The sequence below is a fragment of the Onychostoma macrolepis genome, chromosome 08 (assembly GCF_012432095.1).
Source record: "Onychostoma macrolepis isolate SWU-2019 chromosome 08, ASM1243209v1, whole genome shotgun sequence".
In the NCBI taxonomy this organism is placed as follows: Eukaryota; Metazoa; Chordata; class Actinopteri; order Cypriniformes; family Cyprinidae; genus Onychostoma; species Onychostoma macrolepis.
In genome coordinates, this window is record NC_081162.1 from 22,495,619 (window position 1) to 22,512,020 (window position 16,402).

The window sequence follows — 16,402 nt, forward strand, 5'->3', positions numbered from 1 at the left end:
TAAATGAAAATTCTGTCATCATTTACTCATCCTTTTGTTATTCCAATCCCATATGACTTGCTTTCCTCAGTGGAAAAGGAATCAAAAGGAATCTTTTATTTATATAGAATATTCCATCCCCCCCTTATAATGACAGTGAACAGTCACTGAGGCTGTCATTTTGCCAAACAACACCTTTTATGTTCCACAGAAGAAAGTAAGTCATACAGGTTTGGAATGACATAAGGGTGAGTAAATGATGACAGAATTTTCATTTACTATTCCTTTAAGAGAGGCAGGCCTCTGGCTTACTGTTCTGAAGGCAATTTGGGTTGTGAGACACAAACTTCAACAGATTGCACTTCCAAAATTTTGTAATTTGCACTTGATTATACTTGTCAGAAAATTCAGATGTCAGGATTTGCTGTGGGTACCTGGGGCTTCTACGTTTTTATCTTTCTTCTCCAAGTTTGTTGATGTTTTTTCCTCCTTGGACTCAGCTAGAGGAACTTCACTGTTTTCTCCTACTTTAGATTGAGGTTTACTTTCAGGAGCATCTTTATCTTTCTTCTCCAAGTTTGTTGCTGTTTTTTCCTCCTTGGTCTCAGCAAGAGGAACTTCACTCTTCTCTCCTACTTCAGATGGTGGTGGTTTACTTTCAGGAGCATCCTTATCTTTCTTCTCCAGATTTGTTGCTGTTTTTTCCTCCTTGGTCTCAGCTAGAGGAACTTCACTCTTCTCTCCTACTTCAGATGGAGGTTTACTTTCAGGAGCATCTTTATTTGTCTTCTCCAGATTTGTCTCTGTTTTTTCCTTGGTTTCAACAAGAGGAACTTCACTCTTCTCTCCTTCTTCGGATGGGGGTTTACTGTCAGCATTAGGTTGAGGAACAGCATCAGTGACGGTTTCCGCACCTGCTGTGACAATTTCAGCACCATCACCTGGATCTTCAGGAGCAGGTTTGATTTCATCAGACACATCGGTTGCTTCTGGACCTTCAGGAGAATCTGAGTCTGAAGTTGCTGGGGCAATGGAAGCAATCTCAGGAGAAACTGTAACTATTGCTGGAGCATCTGTTACAGCTCCGACGGCATCAGTTGCAGGTGCATCACCATCAGATGCGGGAGTTAGAGGAACGTCAGATGCTGGAACAATCAAATCAATGTCTGGAGGGAGTGCATCAACTGTCTTCATCACTGCATCAGTTGAGGACACAACTGTGCTTGTAATTAAGGTTACTGCAGTATTTGCTGTAACCATTTCACCCGCTTCCAATAGAGATCCATCAGAAACAAGTGAATCAGCATCAACAGCAAGAGATGTTGGCAGTTGAATTGTGCTAGCTGATGCTGAAGATGTTGTTTCAGAAGTTGCCATGGTTGCAGAAGGTGTTGTTGCCATGGTTGCAGAAGATATTGCTTGGATGTCCATATTAAGTGTTGTTGCAGTGCCGCCAGAGGATGAGGTAAATGAATCAGTAACCTCAGGAAGAACAGAAAGTGGATTGCTTGAAACAAAGCCAGTTGTTGCAGTCACGGTGTCGGTTGCTGCGGTGGCCGCATCGGGTATCACATCTGGTGCTGCGGAAACTGTAATTGTGTACAGAGCATAAAGAGTCAGATATCTAAACCGTTCTGTCAAAAGCAGTATAGATGCCTACAGATGCCATTGGTGCCCTTTGGGCTTACATACTGTACATAATGGATGTTATTGCAGCGATTCAACCTTTGGCCATTTCCAGTTCAGCAGAAACGGGATACATAAGATCTGATAGAATCACTTCCCCCGTTTGTGCCCCCATCCAACCCTTCAAGGACAGGACTCGCTGCGTTTTCCTGTTATGGTTTCATGTATCTATCTCTCTCTCCATAAGTTCAATAAATTGGACCCTTTTTGGTCATCCTTACCATGACCTGGTCTCTTTTCTCTTATGAAATATTTAGCAGCTGTTCATTCAATCGCTATTCAAAAATAGATCTGAAAGAATTGAGCTCCGGCCTTCAGCTGAGCTTCTACCGCCACGCCATGCGCTCTCGAAAGTGATTGTGTTTCACAATAACAGAGTATTTAATGATTTATCTCCCGAGGCTGGGCTTGCCATTTTCATAGTTACAGCTTCAGCGCCATTAGTTTTGAAAGGCAAACGCTACGCACACCAGGTGTGAGGCAGAAATGGTGGGATAGGTAAGGTGGTGGCATATTGTTTTGATTAAGCACAAAACAAAAAAACTTCTTCACAGTCGACAAAACTGAACACCTGCTATCTAGCACATCTGATTGGAAATTTAACCTGCTTTGTAAGAGGAACATACTGCTTGTAAATGCAGTAAATCAGCATGTACTTATTGCAAAAAATATATTAGTGATATTGACATTTTCACAAAAAATAATTGTATAAGAAAATAAACTTTTTATTCAAAACATTATTAAATAATAATAATAAATCATACTTTTTTTTAGTTACGAAATGTTCTGGCTTTAAAAAATGGTGTGTATTTTAATGTATTTCTTGGCCTTGTGTATTTTTATTATAGGTGGTTGTAAACTGTGTCTACTTTCAGTAGTAATTATGACATTATGGCACAGATGCTGATGTTTTGCTTTATTTGTATTGAATCCTAAACGTCTTTAAAGGGGTCATCGGATGCCCATTTTACACAAGTTGATATGATTCTTTAGTCTATAACATACTTTGGTTAAAATTTCTCAATGGTAGTGTAAAAAACACCTTTTTTCCCCTGCCAAAATCAGCTCTGTTTTCAGCAAGCCACTATAGTCCATGTTGCTTTAAATGCTAATGAGCTCTGCTGACCCCGCCTCTCTCTTCCGTGGGATGACGAGCAGTACTGTTTACTTTAGCCGCGAAACTGGCTAACTAGCACATTATTAGGAAAGGCGATTTGCAAAGATTCATAAAAACCCTTAAACTCACTTCTTCTGTAGATGAAGCTGGATCACGAATGATTCGCGTGAACATAGACGCATTTAGGCAGATCGGGAGCGCATTCCCTTCAAAACGAAAGTAACATTAATCCTCTGCGTCTTCAGCAGCTCAGATGTCGGGAGTTAATGACGACTGCTATATTCATTATTACATCCAACAACTAAACACTTCAATTGCTTAATCGGAGACGTCCTTGTCTTCAACACAATGGCGGACTGACGACAGCTCACCCAGGGCGGGTCTAAGGTAAGAAGGCCTTGACAATCAACTATTCTGACAAGAATCTCAGAACAGCCTGATTTGAGAGAGGGGATTTTATTTTTATCATTATAGGATGGATGTGTACACACACTTCCAACACACATTTATGTTCAAACAACTTGTAAAGTGAATTTTGCATCCGATGACCCCTTTAAGTCTGAAAGATTTCACTGTCAGTTATTTATTTATTTAATTTTTTTACAGCTAAAAGCCGGTTTAAATTGGTAACAGGTTGTAAAGCATCAGTACGGCCTCCACCTGCCCTGCACACTTCAATGCTTGATTCAAGAAGACATAGTTTAAGGAGCCGCCACATGGTATGTTACTTGGCACCTTGGCCCATATATATTAATGAGTGATTTAGCACAGCAATAATCATATTTAATCTCCACACCCTGCTATACCTCAGATCAGAATATAGCGCGGCATTATAGCCATCAGTCATGAGAGGAATTACAGTGGAGCGTGATTCCCTGCATGCACTGCTTTCCTCAAGGTCTCCTGTCCGATACGAGAGAGCAAAGAAACTGGAGGGAATTTACTAAGAAGTATTTCACTTACTATTGGCCTTGTTTACTTGCCTGTACTGTGTAGTACCTGATTCACTATAATATTTGTGCACAGTTTTTACAGTGCAGTTTTACATTTACTTGCTGTTGCTTAGTGAATGATATGCAGGTTTAGAGAATATCTTAAAATGTTTAGTGAACACTCTTGTACTACATCTTGAATATTTCAATAAAGTTTTATTATTTTTTATTTTAGTTTGACATTTTAGTTACTTTAGTACTTTTTACATTTTTCAAATGTACTGTATAACTTGAAGTAAAACAAAATGAAATTGACAAATGTTTATTTTATTTCAATTAACAAAAAAGTTTGTTGTTTGTTTGATTTACCCGGTGCCAGCTTTGAATCATCCTACCCATGAAGTAAACCCTGGGCCTACAGTATGGTATAAAATGAAGACATACAAATTCAAATGTTCTAGGCTCTTTTAAAAGCTAGTAAAGATTCAAAGCGCCTTCTAATAGAATAACTGTAATGTATGCATTCTCACAACCAGGAGGGCAAAAGAACAAAACTCAATGTATGACTTTAAACATGCTCCCTGTTGAATATTTCACCTCTCAATTATTAACACAAGTGAGACCGAATAAATGAAGAATGTCTAACCTAAATAGATGGACACATGCTTGCATATATTACGGCTTATTTCAAGGTTGAAATGTCTTTGCGAACAGAGTTCTGATGGATTTACTTTACTTAAATATCAAAACTTTAATACCAGGAGACATTTAGAGAAAAAAGCTTGTTTGTATGTTATGCTCTTGTGCAAACGTGTCAACAAATTGAGATTGTGACATTTACAGGAAGTTCTCTTACCTGGCTGGTCAGGTGCAGTGGGTACGACTGTGAGTGTTGGACTAGACGGAGATGGCACTGTAGTTAAAGACGAGGTGTCTGTCTGGCTCGAGATGGTAGCAGCTGGCATTGTGGGCAGAAAGCTCGTCACAAGTAGCACTTGGGACAGTAAAATTACAACGTTGAGTCGAGAGCCGAGAGCCGAGAGAGTAAGTAAAGAGGGCCAGCTACCTCCTACTGTTAACACTTCTATTTTTAATTTTAGCTTTGGAAAACATACTTGTACTTATGCAAAAGAATACAAAGTCTGTAAAATATTACAAGTGTGTACATCAAGCTACATCTAGTTGTATAATGAATAAGTTTAATCACTCAAAGCTCTTTTCTAGTTTTTATGTATTGCAGTAAATATCTGATGATAATGATTATTGTTTTTAGGTTTATTATCGTATATTATGATGTTTTTTTCATGACTAGTATAAATTCAACCACAAAGCTAAAACCATCAGCCAAGCAATGCTTGATCTTAAAGACACTCTGTAGTGCATCTACTACTAAACAGCAATGAAAAGGAACTTTAAAGTCAACATGAAATGAAAATCAGCCCTATTTCCTTTCCCAGTACAAGATACTGATATTACTGTGAGTAATTCAAATGTTGGTCTGGTCCACTTTTCACAATCCAATTAATTCCCGACCAAGTATCTTCCTGCATTTTGATCCCACTGAATATCCCGTTTCCTTCAGAATTGCATCACCTATTTACTTTACCCAGTACAAGATACTGATCTGATTGAGAGTAATTCAAATGTTTGTCTGGTCCACTTTTCACAATCCAATTAATTCCCGACTAAGTTTCATCCTACATTCTCATCCCACTGAATATCCTGTCTCCTTCAGAATAGCATCGTATTATGTAAGTAAAATGCATTGTGGATGGCATTTCATGTTGACTTTCATGCAAAACAGGAATCTAAAAGCACGTCCATTAAACAGGGTTTCATAAATCAAGTCTGTATCCACCAGCTGAACTGCTTTAAGATGCTAATGCAGTGTCTGCCTTTGTCACCTGGTGTATTGGTGAGGGATTCAGGGATCGCTGAGCCACCTGTAGGGGCAGGAGGAGAAGTCGATGTGTCACTGGAGGTGGCCGTGTCTAGTCAGCAGACAGAAGGATGAGCTCGCCAGTGCAGGGATCAAATACCACGACAGTATTGCCCATCAGAGCCTAAATCAGCCTGATCTCAGCTATTCGCTGACCACAAATAAAGGACACCGCTAAAGACGTTTTACTGCAGCCCACAGCACTAAAGGAGAACTCAAATGAGCATGATTTTGATGAGGTATGGATTTACACATGACGTCAGTCGGTCATAAAAACTCAATTTATGTGCATACTGCAAACATTAACAATAATGTGGTATGTCCATCATGGTCAAGGTGATCTCATTTGTATTCGTAGATTTTCATACATACAGTTTGTGCACATTTTTACAACACAGATTTATTGGTTTAAATCAAAACTGGATATTTAATCATAAATAAATGCATTTGCACATTACCTTTGCCAATGCAGAGGTCAATCTTTAAGAACAATTTTGATATTAATTTTAATATTACTTATTTAACACTTCAATCTATTGTTGTTTAATGTTATTATATTTGTAAATAGATCGTGTAATGACAGGTCTGAAGCATGGGGATCCATTTGCAGCTTTTATTCAAAGGCAGAATCAAACAGGCGAAGATCAGACAACAACGACAGGGGTGACAGACCGATCCAAATACGTAAACGATTACCAGGCTTAAGTCGAGGCAGGCGGCAGACAGGAGAAGTAACTAATAGTCCAGAGATCAGATCACAAGGGCAGGTGGCAGAGAATCACAGAGTCAGGTAAACAGTCCAAGGTCATAAACAGGAGATCACAAAAGACAAGATATACGCTCAGAAGCGTTAGCCAGGGCAAAACAAGACTTCACAATGAGTGAGCATTGGTTTGCAGCTTATAAAGGGCACAGAGATGGGAAACACCTGTGCAGCAATCAGTCTCAGGTACAAGGCATTGTGGGAGATGCAGTTCAGAACTAATACTCTGGTGATTGTGCCCTCCGGTGGTGTTCAGGGAGGGCCACAGAGGCCGAGTTCGTGACAGAGCCCCCTCCCTGCGAGCGGCTCCTGAAGTGAGGGGCGGTTCTACGCCGAGGCCTTCCACGGGGTCGAGGAGCGGGTCTGTTGAGATGAGCGCAATGGAAATCATCCGTGAGCGTGGGGTCCAGGATGTCCTGGGCGTTGACCCAGGACCTCTCCTCAGGGCCGTACCCCTCCCAGTCTATGAGGTATTGCAAGACCCTGCCTCGGCGTCGGGAATCCAAGATCTCCCTGACTCGATATGCCTCCTCGCCATCCACCACGATGGGAGGGGTGCTCTCCTCAGTGGCCTCCTCCTGGTCCCCCTCCCCTCTCGGACCACCGGCAGGCTTGAGCAAAGAGATATGGAAAGTGGGTGAGATACGGTAATTGGCAGGAAGTGCTAAACGATAAGAAACTGGTGTGATTTGACGAATGATTTTAAAAGGACCCACGTACCTGGGACTGAGCTTCTTGCACGGGAGATGAAGACGAAGATTTTTGGTGGACAACCACACCCACTGACCCGGAGCGTAGGGAGGACCTGGTCTCCGATGGCAATTAGCCTGTTCTCTGACCCGACGTACAGCATGTTGGAGATGAACGTGTGCGGTATTCCAGGTCTCCTCACTGCGGTGTAGCCAATCATTGACAGCGGGCAGATCAGAGGGCTCCCCTGACCAGGGGAATAGTGGAGGTTGGAAACCAAGAACACACTGGAAAGGTGTGTCAAATTGCGTAATGAGTTCTGCGCATATTCAGCCCAAAGCAGATAACGACTCTCGTTCTGGTTGTTGTGGCAGTAAGATCTTAGAAATAGAGTTAATTCCTGATTTAGTCGTTCCACTTGGCCATTGGATTCTGGGTGATAGCCGGAGGTTAGGCTGACGTTTATGTTAAGCTGCTGACAGAAAGCAGACCAGACTCTGGAGGTGAACTGTGGTCCACGGTCTGAGACAATGTCCTCGGGTAGTCCGTAGAATCTGAATAGCTGTTCCATCAAAGCCTCTGCTGTTTCGAAGGCTGTGGGGAGCTTGGTGAGAGGAATGAGACGGCATGCTTTGGAGAAGCGGTCGATAACTAAGTATGGTGGTATGATTCCTGGAACGAGGGAGATCAGTTACAAAGTCGATGGCGATGTGAGACCAGGGGCGTTGAGGTATGGGTAGGGGTTGAAGTAAACCAGCTGGGCATTGATGAGAAGATTTGGTAACGTTGCAGGTAGCACAGTGCTGGATGAAAGTGATAACGTCCTTTTGTAATGATGGCCACCAGAACCGGTTGGAAACGAGATGAACCGTGGCCGTGATGAACAGAACTGGGAGAGTCGGGAATCATCGTCGAAGATTAGCAGGAACATAAGTTAAGTTCGGTGGGCAGTCAGGTGGCGTGGGATCATTGGCTAGTGCATCTGTAATCTCGGTCATAACATCCCATTGTACCGGAGCGAGGATAAGAGATGTGGGTATGATTGGTTCGTTTGGGAGCATTTGAGGATGTTGTGGAGTCAAGTTGCCTTGAGAGGGCATTGGCTTTCCCATTCTTTGAGCCAGGGCGGTAAGTGATATGAAAGTTGAATCGGGAGAAGAACAGTGACCATCTTGCTTGACGGGGGTTGAGACGTTTGGCTGACCTGATGTATTCCAAGTTTCTGTGATCTGTGAGTACAATGAAAGGTCTTTTGGCGCCCTCTAGCCAATGTCTCCACTCCTCAAAGGCCGCTTTCATGGCTAGCAGTTCTCGATCCCCAACATCATAGTTCCCCTCGGCAGCATTGAGTTTTCTGGAGTAATAGGCACAAGGATAGAGCTTAGCGGGGTTACCCTGATGTTGAGACAAGATGGCTCCGATGCCTGTGTTAGAGGCATCCACTTCAACTGTGAATTTGAGTTCAGGATCAGGGTGATGAAGTATCGGTGCAGAGGTGAAACGCTCCTTGAGTTGCTGAAAAGCCTCTGAGGCCGCTGTGGACCAGGCGAGATGGCGCTTGCCTCCCCCAAGCAACGACGTTAGTGGTGCGGCTATGGTGCTGAAGTTGCGTATGAAGCGTCTATAGAAGTTGGCAAACCCCAGGAAACGTTGCAGATCTTTTGTGGTTTTAGGTGTGGGCCAGTTTAACACCGAGTTGACCTTCTCATCCATCACCACCCCATCCGCACTGATGATGTATCCCAGAAATGAAGTTAAGGTCTGATGGAACTCGCATTTCTCCATTTTGGCATACAACTGATGGTCGATAAGGCGTTGGAGTACTGCCCTAACCTGTTGCACATGAGATTCAAACGTGTCAGAGTAGATTAATATATCAATGTAGACAATCACCCACTGGCCTAACATGTCCCGGAACACATCATTGATGAATGACTGAAAGACTGATGGACTGTTGACAAGCCCGAACGGCATAACCAGATATTCGTAGTGCCCAGTGGTGGTAGAAAAGGCGGTTTTCCACTCATCACCCTCTCTGATACGGATAAGACTGTATGCATTGCAAAGATCAAGCTTGGTAAAGTACCTGGCAGAACGGAGCATTTCAAGGGCGGCTGGAACTAGCGGCAGAGGATAGCGGAATTTAACTGTGATTTTATTGAGATGACGATAATCAATACAGGGGCGTAATCCTCCATCCTTTTTCTTGACAAAGAAGCCTGCTGACGCTGGTGATGTGGATGGTCTGATGAAGCCCTTTGACAGCTCCTCCTCTATGTAAGCCTTCATGGCCTCTGACTCCTGTTGTGTTAAAGGGAAAATTCTGCCTCTGGTGGGTACTGCCCCTGGGAGGAGATCAATAGCGCAATCACTGGAGCGGTGAGGGGGAAGTTGTGAGGCTTTGGATCTACTGAAGGCTTCAAATAAATCATGGTATTCGGCTGGTAACCCCTGAATGGCTGAACTTTCCTTGAGAGGGGGTTTAAATGACTTGGGTGAGTGACTCTGAGGTAAAAGACAGTGCTTGTGACATGTCTCAGACCACTGAACGATCTGACGTGTGGACCATGAGATACAGGGATTGTGTCTCTCCAGCCAAGGCAAGCCGAGGATTATGGGTTTCTGGGGTGATTTGATGGCGAAAAGGCGAATGCTTTCCGTGTGAAGAGAACCTGTTCTCAGTGTAATGTCCTTGGTGATGAATTTGACCTGCCCTGTGCCCAGGGGGCGGCCGTCTAGCGCTGCCACTGCAACACCGGATTCACATGTGATGAGAGGAAGAGAGTGGGTTTTAACGAAGTTCACATCAATGAAGTTACCTGCAGCCCCCGAGTCGATCAATGCCAGAGTATCAAACATTATGGTTACCGGAACTTCAAGTGTAGATAAGGTAGATGGATTAGGACTTACCACGGATGACCCCCTGGAGGTTGGTTTTGTAGGACAGGAGATTCTCATATGGCCTGGCAGACCGCAGTAACACTTCTCGAAATTGTCGCATAAAGATTCTGAAAGAGGGAAAAGCCAGGTTAGCGCCCTCCCACACCGCCATAGCCCAGTCTAGCGCTCTCCCCGTCAGCAATGAACATACAAAAGAGACGCGACTGTCCTCCGTGGAGTAGAGCAGAGGCTGTTGGTCCATGAACAAGGTGCATTGGAGGAGAAAACCCTTACACTTGTTGGGGGCACCGTCGTATTTCTCGGGAAACGACAGGCGTGGGCTGGTCATGGGTTGACTGGAGCTTTGAGCGACCAGTGGAGGTGTTGGTGGAACCGGAGCAGCTGGTGGTGCAACATTGCACAAAGCCTGGAGTGTCTTGCTTAGCTCCTCCGTGAGTGAAGTGAGACGCTGCAGTTGCTGATGATGTGCAGCTAGCATAGAGGCTTGGGCGGAGACCTCAGTGGTGAGCTGGGAAACAGCCGCTGGATCCGGGGTTGGCGAAGTCTTATGTAATGACGGGTCTGAAGCATGGGGATCCATTTGCAGCTTTTATTCAAAGGCAGAATCAAACAGGCAAAGATCAGACAACAACGACAGGGGTGACAGAGACAGATCCAAATACGTAAACGATTACCAGGCTTAAGTCGAGGCAGGCGGCAGACAGGAGAAGTAACTAATGGCACTTTTCCACTGCATGGTATGACTCGGCACGGCTCGGTTTGCGTTTCCACTGCAGTTTAGTACCGCTTTAGAGTGCGCGGGATTATTCACGTGTCGTTATAGTTGCGCCGCCTCTACTGCCGTGACATCATCGTAAACACGCCAAAAACAAACACACAACAATGGAGCATATCTTCAGTTTTTTTAACTTGTCCCTACACTGTTTGTAGGTCCGGTGGTAGCCGTGTGTGGCCAAGAGTTTAGCGACCTCCTGGAAAACTTTCATTCCGCGTCGCCCCATCAAGCTCTCGCTGGATCCGCTCCTCGGCAATCAACGAGAGGAACGTCTGTACTTCCTCAGCAGACCACGAAACAGCCATTTTTTGGTTGATACAAACAAAAGTTGCGACCAATCCTTTGCTGGCTGTGCTGATTTAAATCTAGCGGGTCTGTTGTGTCTCGTGTCGCAAGTTCAGTGACGCAGTAATGACGATTTTCTCCGGCCAATCAGTGATCAGCAGAGTTTACACGTCACGTTTTGGTAACGGTACGGTTCGCTTGGAACCTCGGCCGAGGTGGTACTAAAAAAAAGTACCAGGTACCAGGTACCGTATCCAGTGGAAAACCCCCCAAAAGTGAGCCGTACTGAACCGTACCGTGCCGTACCATGCAGTGGAAAAGCGCCATAATAGTCCAGAGATCAGATCACAAGGGCAGGTGGCAGAGAATCACAAAGTCAGGTAAACAGTCCGAGATCACAAAAGACGAGATACGCTCAGAAGTGTTAGCCAGGGCAAAACAAGACTTCACAATGAGTGAGCATTGGTTTGCAGCTTATAAAGGGCACAGAGATGGGAAACACCTGTGCAGCAATCAGTCTCAGGTACAAGGCATTGTGGGAGATGCAGTTCAGAACTAATACTTTGGTGATGGTGCCCTCCGGTGGTGTTCAGGGAGGGCCACAGAGGCCGAGTTTGTGACAGATAGATACTCAGTGCTCAGTATAGTTTTTTTAATGTCAGCCATTATGTTAATATATCAGGTAACATAAAGGAGCATTAACCTTGATTAGTAATTATTTTAAAAATGCATCTAATGCACAGTGAGCATTTATATCATCTCTGAAGTTGTTCATATGTAAAATGATTTACATTTCAAATGTTAATATGACTTTTTATGTCTACCCAGACACACAAAAATGTACACATGCTAAAATCAGATGTTAGGTTTGAATACTGAGATCATGTTGTCATGGTAGCATTCAAACACCACTGTTTTACCATAGGACTTTTGTTGAATGTTTGCACATGCTAACTTGTTTATGAACTCGCGTGTTCACAAACTCAACAAAAAAACACCCTACCCTACTTAAAGTCACGTGCACTCCTCAATGCCAGCACAATGCTAAACATCTCTGTCTATGCCAGTATTCACAGTACTGTACGTCAAATATGGAACGTGGCATTCGGCGTCTCATGCATGTTAGCTTGTTTGCTGTTGTCTGGCTGTCTCAGTAGGAGCAGGTGTCTTCCCTCTGGAAGAGGAATGACCATGTCAGCTCACACTGCGCCGGTGCTGATGGGAGCTTTGGGATTCAGCGTGGGCAGCCCACAGTGAGCACCGCAGCAGGCCGATACTTCCTGCTCTCAGGCATGCTAATGTTTTATTAAGGTTGCGTCCCTCCCCAGTGTTTCATAATTAAAGCATGGCTGAAGACACTGTTCCCTAATTCCACGGGTTTATTGTATTTATATGGTTTGCTAATGAAAAATGGCCCGTATTACCGATAGATGTTTTATTTAGTGTTGTGTCTGAGTGTCGTGGATGAAAATAATTTATGTCTCAGTCTGGCTGTAATAATTCAGTGAGAGATTCACACAGGGATTCGTGTTCTTTGAGATCAGTTGCATGTTCGTAATTATACAAACTGGATTATATAAAGGGGAACATGTCATGGAAAATAAAAGACTTTGTAGTATGTACTCTTTTATACCCTAATGCAATGCAAAACTTCCTTCCATCGGGATATTTATGGAAAGCTATGGTTTTGACGTCTGAACCAACGAACAGTTGGAGGAAAGTTATAAAGGTTTGGAACAGCATGAGGGTGAGTAAATGTTGACAGAATATAGATTTTTGGGTGAACATAACTGAATGACTGACCACATTTACATATCATTGTTTATTCATTAATTAACAGAATTCCCAACGAGGTAAGAAAATCATAACAGAGGCTGTTTACAGCACATACACTACCAATCACAAGTTAAGTGAGGTCAGTAAGATTTTTAAAATTCAGTTTTAAATGCTCACCCAGGCTGCATTTATTTGATCAAAATACAGTAATATTGTGAAATATTATTGCAATTTAAAATAACATTTTTTTATTTTTATTTTAATATAATTTAAAATGTAATTATTTCTGTGATGCAAAGCTGAATTTTTAGCAGTCATTACTCCAGTCTTCAGTATCACATTATCCTTCAGAAATCATTCTAATATGCTGATTTGGTGCTTAAGAAACATTTCTTATTATAATTTCTTATTTACTTTAAAAAAAAACAAAAAAAAAAACAATTACTCTCATTTTTTAACAATTTGATACATTCTTGCTGAATAAAAATATTAATTTCTTTAAAAAAAATATATATTAATCCCAAACCTTTGAACATATGGTAGGGGCCTAAAGTAGGTCAAAAATATTCACAAAAAACTAAATTACTTGGTGCTAAAAAAGCAACGTAATGGGTCACGTTAACTGTATGATATAAAAAGCTCCAAAATGAAGACATGACGAGTTCATCATTGTGGCAGATGAGTAAAATGAATGAAAAATGTCTTTTACAACAGATTTTTTTTTTTTAACATGCTGTGTCACGCCTGTCCATTCACACAAAATGATCAGTTGAGGCATCCAGAGAGGAATTATCATCCAGTGCCTTTTAACAGGGTACTAATCGAATTAGTCTCTTGCAGTGCACTCATGCTTTCTAGACAAAGAGTGTATTTGTGCCTGTGTGAGAGAGAGCTCAGAGCTCGATACAGGGCCGATGAGCAGGGAACGGGTAACAGGAGGGCAGGCATATGGCCACGGGGGGTTAACGTGAGAGCTGGAGCACGGGCAGATTTCTCACGTCACCCTCCCAACCGCCATCTGCCACCGAACCAGACCAGAACCAAAAGAGCGAGCACAGAGTGGCCCGATCTACTTCATACCGCTCTCAGTCTCTGGCCACAGTAGAACGACAGAGAGAAACAAAGAAAGTGTTAAAAAAAAAAAAAAGACAGGCTTGCAATCTTGTGAATTAATAGCTCTGTTCCAAAGTCTAGTAAGCTGACTATTTAAGGCATCATAAGAGCACTCCTGCTGTTCCAAAAGGTAGGCAGGATGACTGTGCTGCCTTCTAAGAAAATGTCTTTTGGCCAAATTCTATGTATGCTTCACAAAGGAAGCAATGCCAAAATGCATTGTGACAATTTATCCAAGTTGGTGGAACGAAGCATGAGAAATGTTGATTTATAAATATAAATATTTTTTTAATGCAAGAAAGTATGGCTAAAAATATAGTTTCACAAACTCTAACACAAGAATGAAACTAACAAGAAAATCTACATCAGAATATTTTATGTACTTGAACCAGGAAAGACCAGAACCTCCAAGGTTACATTTCAATAGCGTGCTAGCATTTCAGAGTAGCGAGTAACACTGTCATATTTTATAGTTAATTTGTTGTTGATGCTATTGAAATGTACAACACATTTAGATTTATTTGATTATTCTTTGCCATACTTTTGTCTTTTCTTCTCTCTCTCTTTTTTTAAAAAATATTTAAACTACTTTAGGTCAAAAATAAAATAAAATAAATTAAAAATTGTACTTTTCAGTTTGGTCCAGTAAGGTGCATGTAGATTCTAGAATATGCAAACGGCCAAAGTGATTGGCGCATTCAAATTGAAGGCGGGGCTTCCATTCTATCACACACCATATTGAGCCTTATAATTTCCCCCGTTCATTTTTTACGAATGGTCTGTCTCCTCATACCATATATGTGCGTTTGACTTAAAGCAACAATATATATATATATATATATATATATATATATATATATATATTTTTTTTTAACCTTGTAATACCTGTTTTAAAATCATTTAGGACTTTTAATAAGACGAATAACTTTCCCACACTCTTCCCCAAACGTCTGTTCTGGGAACATGTGAGTTTGGTGAGTGGGTCCGAAATTCTGTGAAAAGGGCAAATTTTAACATCAAAAACATGCATATGTACAGCTATCCACTGTAATTACGACAGTGAACTCCACTCATTTAGCTGTAGACAAAACTACATTCGGTTGCTTTAAGGAGTGCTGTTTGTATGACCCAGGAAGTTGCTGTCTGTTTAGATCATTCAGTCACTTATGAGCTTCCGTTTCAGTTAGCATGCAGTCTCAGAAGACAGGCGCCTATGTAAGTTGTAAACAGCGAGGAAGTTCACTTGGTTTTGGAACAGAGCCAGTTCCTTGCAGTAATTATGAATAATTTCACCTTTATTACGTACAGTTGCTCACTAAATCTTCGAGATGCTTCTCCCCATGCACTGCCTCAGACACTTGGGCATGAAGATGTGCAATAACATTGCCCTTGCTGGATAAATGCATGAGGGTTATTTTTAGTGTGATGGGAGGCCCACAAGATTAATAAACATTCATCATCCATTTCCTCCAAATTCCTGCTCTCCGTCTTTCTCTATTGCATTCTCCCTCTCTCTCTCTTTCACTCTGTTTTCCTCTCTGTCTTCTCCTTTAGGACAGTGAGAGCTTTCTGTCACACTTTCCAAACACTCTATCCAGGAAAGAGGAATGGAATAAATGGTGATTCCATATTTTATTCCGCAGTAAAATTGAATAAAAATAAAATAAAAAAATGACATTGGATAGCAGTAGGGTTCAATCCCAGGACTGTTTGGAGATCATTTTGATTTGGCCCTGAAGCGCATGTGCTGATAACTTTCCCATTTCAGTGTGACGAGTGCAGAGGTCACTGCTGCTGCAGTCCTACTGGAGCAACTAGATTTCAACAAGAGTTGCATCCACATCCTGATTTATTCTGGTCAGTAACTGCTGACCCATTTCATTTTTTTTTATATTGATGTTACAGGTGGGTAAATCTGAAATCAGTCATACATGCAACAGTAACAGACTGGCATTCAATGAAGTGGAAAATAATATATACCGATTATTTCAGAGGCATACAAACCAAACAAAGTGGACAATTTTATGTTATTCTCACACATTAGCTGAATTTACATGGCTTTTCCAATTATTTGTGATTTTCTGGGAATTAACAATTTAATAAATATTTAATAGTGATTTCACTTAAAAAGAAAAATTCTATCTAAATATGCATGATATACACCTACTATTTATAATATTTTTTTTTCAAAGAAATTAATACTTTTATTCAGCAAGGATGCATTAAATTGATAAAAGTGACAGTAAAGACATTTATAATGTTGCAGAAGGTTTCTATTTCAAATAAATGCTGTCATTCTGTTCATTATAGTTTCCAAAAAAAAAAAAAAAATATATATATATATATATATATATATATTCTTGTTTTCAACAATTATAATAATGAGAAAATATTTGTTGAGCACTAAATCAGCATATTAAAATGATTTCTGAAGGATCATGTGACA

General features: G+C 41.7%; 2 protein-coding genes and 1 long non-coding RNA gene across 5 annotated transcripts in view; 1 reads left to right on the top strand and 2 right to left on the bottom strand.

Annotated features, from left to right (window-relative positions):
- Nucleotides 1-16,402, bottom strand: part of LOC131545721 (netrin-G2-like) — a 65,598-nt gene that overhangs the window by 9,051 nt on the left and 40,145 nt on the right. The gene's annotated exons all lie outside the window — the stretch shown is intronic.
- The window catches only part of LOC131545722 (mucin-2-like), a 19,547-nt gene continuing 3,145 nt past the window's right edge, over nucleotides 1-16,402 (bottom strand). Inside the window, exon 2 of the mRNA XM_058784799.1 lies at nucleotides 1-1,568. Coding sequence (XP_058640782.1) covers nucleotides 394-1,568 — 1,175 coding nt within the window. The 3' untranslated portion in view covers nucleotides 1-393. The remainder of the gene's footprint in view (nucleotides 1,569-16,402) is intronic.
- LOC131545724 (uncharacterized) overlaps nucleotides 12,687-16,402 on the top strand; it is a 16,102-nt gene continuing 12,386 nt past the window's right edge. For both annotated transcript variants that reach the window (XR_009272491.1, XR_009272492.1), the window contains exon 1: nucleotides 12,687-12,814. This is a non-coding gene — a long non-coding RNA (uncharacterized LOC131545724). The remainder of the gene's footprint in view (nucleotides 12,815-16,402) is intronic.